Source organism: Zootoca vivipara, chromosome 9 (assembly GCF_963506605.1).
Source record: "Zootoca vivipara chromosome 9, rZooViv1.1, whole genome shotgun sequence".
Classification (NCBI taxonomy): domain Eukaryota; kingdom Metazoa; phylum Chordata; class Lepidosauria; order Squamata; family Lacertidae; genus Zootoca; species Zootoca vivipara.
Window position 1 is genome coordinate 20,385,063 of NC_083284.1, and position 6,000 is coordinate 20,391,062.

General features: G+C 51.1%; 1 protein-coding gene across 1 annotated transcript in view; it reads right to left on the reverse strand.

Annotated features, from left to right (window-relative positions):
- TSPAN5 (tetraspanin 5) overlaps positions 1 to 3,012 on the reverse strand; it is an 84,567-nt gene extending 81,555 nt beyond the window's left edge. Inside the window, exon 1 of the mRNA XM_035112301.2 lies at positions 2,435 to 3,012. Coding sequence (XP_034968192.1) covers positions 2,435 to 2,515 — 81 coding nt within the window. The 5' untranslated portion in view covers positions 2,516 to 3,012. The remainder of the gene's footprint in view (positions 1 to 2,434) is intronic.
- Between the last annotated feature and the right edge of the window lie 2,988 nt (positions 3,013 to 6,000).

The window sequence follows — 6,000 nt, forward strand, 5'->3', positions numbered from 1 at the left end:
GTACTGATCCTAACTCTCATAAGCATACAGTCTTGAACCTGTAATATGCTCTCTCCAAGAAGGCTACGGTACATGATTCACTCTACTGTGCCTTCTCTTTGCCAGCTGGGGAACATCTGAATTCACCACAGTAACCAATCCCCCCCCACCCCACCCCCAAACATTTCAATACTATGGACAGCTGAACCATCACTGCAAAACAACACTGCACCAGATTTGTAGCAGCACAGATGGGATTCAAATATGACATCAGGAAGAGGCAGGGAACAACAGAGCCATGGCACTCCATGGCAGAACAAGAGTTATCTAAAAGGTGCTGTAGAAGACTAGTTTTATTTTTACCTGCCTTCTCTAGCAAGAGGTGAAAAAACAGAAAAGGAAACCTTGAGTAGAGAGAGAGAGATGCATCAGCCTGCTTTTAAAAATCAGTTTTCAGTCTAGAACATCTTCAGATATCTTCCTCTTACTCTTAATGCCAAAAATGCAGCACTATTTTAATTTAATGTCAATAGCATAGCTATTGTTGTTCTAGGCAAGAACTAAAAGATCTCTTTAGGCATATGCAAGTGCTTTGATGAACCCACTATGATTACAACAGAACTATCCAGGTCCTTCTGCCACACCTGAAACCCCACAGCCCCTGCACAGCACTTTATCCAAGTCTGGGTTTTCTAGTTTGCTAGTAAGAACGCAACACTACAACTATGTCCTTACACGGGCCTTTCTTAGCAGCAAGATACAACCAAGAGTCGTGTGATACTGAAGGTTCACATATTTATCACAGCGAAAGCATTCATGGACCAGGGCCCATTTGCCATATGTACAAAGCAGCCTCCTCCGCTGGCAGGTTCCACAGCAACATTAACACCTGGTTTCTGTTCCAGGCCTTTGGCCATATCTCCATTAACTTTTGAACCCAAGTGCCAGAAATAATCAAAGCTCTATCCTGGCAACAAGGAAAGCAGGAGGAGGATGGGTGACACTTCCTTCCTTTCCATATGGAATAACAGATCAAAATTGCTTTTAATGTATTTCCATATAAACTAGTCACAGACTTACAGCCAAGCCTACTTTTGCAGTCTCTCAACTTGAAATCCAGAACACCTCTTGCGCTCTGTGTTGTGTGTATGCGCACACACCCTCCCCATTAACAGGGAATCAATTTCCTTTATGTAATGTCCTGCTCACAAGTAGGGTTAGTTCATGAGAGCTCTCCTATTGACCCAGCTTCGCTGCGATGAACACCAAATGCTACTTATTCAATTGTTTCCAGAATCCATTATACCAGTCAATATCCCCATTTCTGAAATATCCATATGAACACAGCCGGCTACATCCACAAAGGTTCACATTAGGTAACAATAAATCAAAAATGTAAAACCTCATATGGCATTGTGGGTGTGGGTGGGTGTTTAAACACACACATACACAGGGGCAGCAAAAGGCTTTTTTTCCAAAGAGAAGAGCATTCAAAGCTACAGCAAATGGGGAGGAAGCAGTGGAAAGAGCATAGTGATGTAATATTCCAACATACAGTTCCAACCCCACTTAAGCAGGGGCAGCAAAACCATTCAAAATGTTGGGGGGCGCTCAATAGGTGATCTGCATGCATGCAGAATTTCAAGCAAATGCTTATCTTACTCCCAATGTATATTCTTTTTTTTTTAAATTAAATAAGGAATTTATTTTGCAGCAGCAAAGTATTGTACACAGTTTTCTTCTCTGGTTTCTGCTGCATTAACAGGAGCCCACCACAACGGACCCATTTCTTTACCTACAGTCGTTGTGTAACCCTTCTCTCCCAACAACACAGCTCTTTAGCCTTCCAGGAACACTTGGAAGGAACACGGCATTATGCCTTCTCCAGTCCATGGAAGTCTTATCAGTTCCCTTTTAACCACAACAATACGGGCAATTGGGGGCGGGGGGGGCGGAGAAACAGAATCACACCTTGCAAGGGGATCTACTGTGGGGATGGTGGAAAAACCAAGCCGTTCCTTTTTTTATCCACGGAACATGAAAGACTATGGCCAGAAAAAGTCAAATACTGCCCAAAATGTTGGAAAGGGGGGGGGGTCCCCTGTAAAGATCACCTCACTGTAAAAAAACAACCCAGCAACAACACGAAGACACACACACACACACACACACACACACACACACACACACACACGTACCCTGCTAGGTTATTTACTTCATGAAAAACCCCATTCACGCTGAAGTGCCTTGTGTTTATTTTCTGTTGGGCTTATTTCTCTCTCTCTCTCTCTCTCTCTCTCTCTCTCTCTCTCTCACACACACACACACACACACACACACACCCCTCCAATTTCTCTGGAAAGGGGTGGGGGTGGGGGGTTAAATCCTCGCACAGCTAGAAAATGCACACGAGCCCCACACAGGCTTGGCCCATAAAACGAATCACTCCACTTACCCAGAAAATGACATTGAAGCCGAATATGAAATATTTGATGCAACAACTGACTTCAGGGCCCTTATAATGCTTCCCGGACATCCTTGGGGTTCATGAAGACACTTCGCGCTTGCAGCCCGGTTTGGGGATATAGAGAGGAGAGAGAGAGAGAAGAAAAGGTATTGGGGGGGTGTTGAGGGAAAATTGGAAAGGGGGTGGGGAGAAGGGGGGCGAGGGGAGGGAAGCGCGAGCCGCCGCCGACACCGCAAATAAGAGATGCAGGAGCCCAGCGCAGGCGGCCGGAGTGGCAGGCAAGAGAGGCAGCAGCCTTGGGCTCAGGGTTGCCCGGAGCGCGCAAGCGGCGAGTCGCCGTGGGGCGAGTGCAAGCCCCGCCGCCGCTGCTGCTGCCTCCTCCGCCACCTCCTGCTTAGGCACATCGAGGAGCGGGAGGCCGAGCCGCCGCCGCCGGAGAGCGCGGAGCAGACGTTGCCGGCGATGCCCGGAGGGGGATGTAGCTGCAACCGCCGCCGGCGCAGGCAGGTCGCTGCAGGAGCCGCGCGACCAGATCGCCTCGCTCTCTCGCTCGCTCCCCCGCTGCCGCTCCTCCTCCCTCTGCCCACCCTCGCCTCGCTCCGGCAGCAGCGCGCAGCCTCCTCCCGCCGTGAGGGCCGCCCCCTCCGCAAAGAAGGGAGGCGCCGCGCGCTCGCAGGCCGAGACGCCGACGGAGAGGGAGGCGCGCGCGCTCCTATCCGGAGACAGCGGGCCGCTTGCCGGGGAGCGCTTCGCAGCAGCAGCAAAGCCAGCCTCTGCCTGTGTACCCCGGGGAGCTGCCCAAGGCCGGGCGTCAGGATTGGGGTGCGGAGAGGAGGCGGAGGCAAGCCCGGCTCGCTCTTGCTCTCTTTAAAGAGGCGCGCTTTAATGAGCAGTCTCGGCAAACCTTCGCTGCCGCTGCTGCCGCCGCCGCCGCCGCCACAACCTCTGGCCCACCGCGGGGTGGGCACCAAACCAACGCAACGCCAAGAAAAAGAGGCCTGCATATTTGCATCAAATGCACAGGTGCGGGTTTGTTCGGGGTTCCAACGTGGGCCGCTTCCGGCGTCACAGCGACCCCCTTCCCCAGCCCCACCCCAAGCAAAAAGAGGCTTCCACTATAACAAGATCGGGGTAAATTCTGGTAAAAAAAAATCCAGCAAAAGCGTTGCTAATCACCATCAGTAACAACAGTTCCATGTCATTTGGCAACCGTCCAAAGGGAGATTCCAAGGGGGGGGGCAAATTTAGAAATGATTTGTTTAATTATTCGTTAAATTTGTATACCACCCTATCTGCTATACCTGTGGCTCTCACAGCGGTTCACAACAGAAAAATACAATACAGTATACACAGAATACATAATGAAAATAAAAAAACCAAGGACATGAAATGATTACATATGCTTTTGTTATGGGAATTTCACACCCTTCAAATAAATTGGTAAGCTGCAATTCTCTTGGATTCAACACTTTCCAGCTCCCCACACTAAATATCATAGGAACCTAATAAACGCTACGATACCGAGTCAGACCATTGGTCTATCTACCGCTGTATTCTAGTGTGTCCCAAAATTGGGTCTCCAATCAGGGGCGTACCCAGGATCAAAATTAGGGGGGGGCAAGGGGCGGGGGCAAGGGGCGGGAGGGGAGGGGCCACAGTGGGAATATGGGCGGGGCTACGTGGCCTGCGTCCTCCCAGCTCTTCTGAGGAGGCAGCCCCAGGCTCTTGTTCCCGGCGCGAAGCTCCAGAGGTGCGCGGGGAACGCGAGCCTGTGGCTGCCTCCTCCACTTACACTCCCCGCTCCCGCTTAGCGCTCCTCCGCTTACGCTCCCCTCGCGCCTCTGGAGCTTTGCGCTGGGAGCCGGAGCCTGGGGCTGCCACGCTGCGCCCCTTAGCCTTTTGCTTCTGGGGGGGGCAATTGCCCCCTCCTGCCCCCCTGCCCACGGCACTGGTCGCCCCTCTGGGCAGCTCGCCCCATCCCCCGGGTGCGCTGTTTCCCTCCGTCTCTTACGTTTACACCCCACCGCTTTTGCAGCTCGATAGTGGGAGGGGGAGAGGAGAAAGTGCGATGGGTTATGGAAAGGGGAAAGGGCAGCTGGCTTCTAGAGTAGGGCAGCTGCCCTAACTTGCCCCGTGGTGGGTACGCCCTTGTCTCCAATTGTTTTTTGGACTACAATTCCCATCATCTCTGACCAGCGGTCCTGCTAGCTAGGGAAGATGGGAGTTGTAGTCCAAAAACAGCTGGAGACTCAAGTTTGGGAAACACGGGTCTGTGGCGGAATAGTGCCTGATGATGATTCCGGTTCATAATGGGTTAACCTATCGCTCCCATGATAGGCAGGTGTTCCCTGGGAGGCGGAGCTAGACTGCAGTTCTAAATGGAGGGGGGACAACTGTTGAAAGGCTGTTGGGAGTTGGCAGTTGGGGAGTGGACGGTTAGAGAGGGAGCAGGAGTGTTATGTACCGAGCTGAATCCTCGAACAATAGGATTCAGAATCAGCAGTCTGATTGGTCCGCAGGAGCTACCCAATCCAACTCCAGGTGGAAGTGAATCCGCAACCTGATTGGCCTGCAGGAGCAGCCAATCAGGCGGCTGGCAGAAGTGAATCTGCAACCTGATTGGCCCACAGGTGTAGCCCTGAAGTAGCCAATCACGCAAGGCCCATTGTGTAAATAATGTATATACGGTAAGCAGATGGTTTTGGGAAAAGAGCCATTCTTCTCTTCTTCTCCTTGATGACTATGAGCCAGGCATCCCCAAACTTTGTCCCTCCAGATGTTTTGGCCTACAACTCCCATGAGCCCTAGCTAACAGGGTCATTGGTCGGGGAAGGTGGGAATTGTAGTCCAAAACATCTGGAGGGACAAAGTTTGGGGATGCCTGCTATGAGCTGAATAAAGAGCATGAAATTCACTCTCAACTCAGAGTATATTTCAAGGAGGTTAGGTTCGGGTGGATGGGAAGAAAGGTTATAACCGTTATTATCAAGATGCAGGATTCTGGCAATGTCTCAGTACCTTTGGAGGTGTGACTAAGAGGCGAGAATAAAGCTTTCCTGTGGAAGAGGAAACTGCTTTTTCTCCTGTCATACAAAGGGCTGGTTAGTGAAGCCAAAGGAGCTACTTAGTTGCCTAAGGGAGAGGCAAATTGTAGCAGTAGGGACCCATGGGAGGGAGACCCCACTGGTGGCAATAGGTTTCGAACGCAGAGCCCTGAGGTACCCTGGAGACAAGTCCAATTTGAACACTGGAGGTTACTCCCGTTTGTATAGAAGCACAGGGAGAACCTCTGTTGTTAAAGCAGTGAGGGATGGGAAACTGGGAATCCCTCACAGGGTCTACAGTAACTGGCTGTGGCTCTCCAGGAATTGAACCTGGGAACTTCTGCAAGCAAGGCAGATACTCTGCCCCGGAACTTTGGTCCTTCCCCTTCCTATCCAAAAAGGAAGGTGCCCAGTGACCCATATAGTGAATCACATGAATTGCTCACTTGGTGAAACACCTGCCATTTTTGCATACCTCCCCTTCATGCAGCAGTTCTATCATGTAAAATA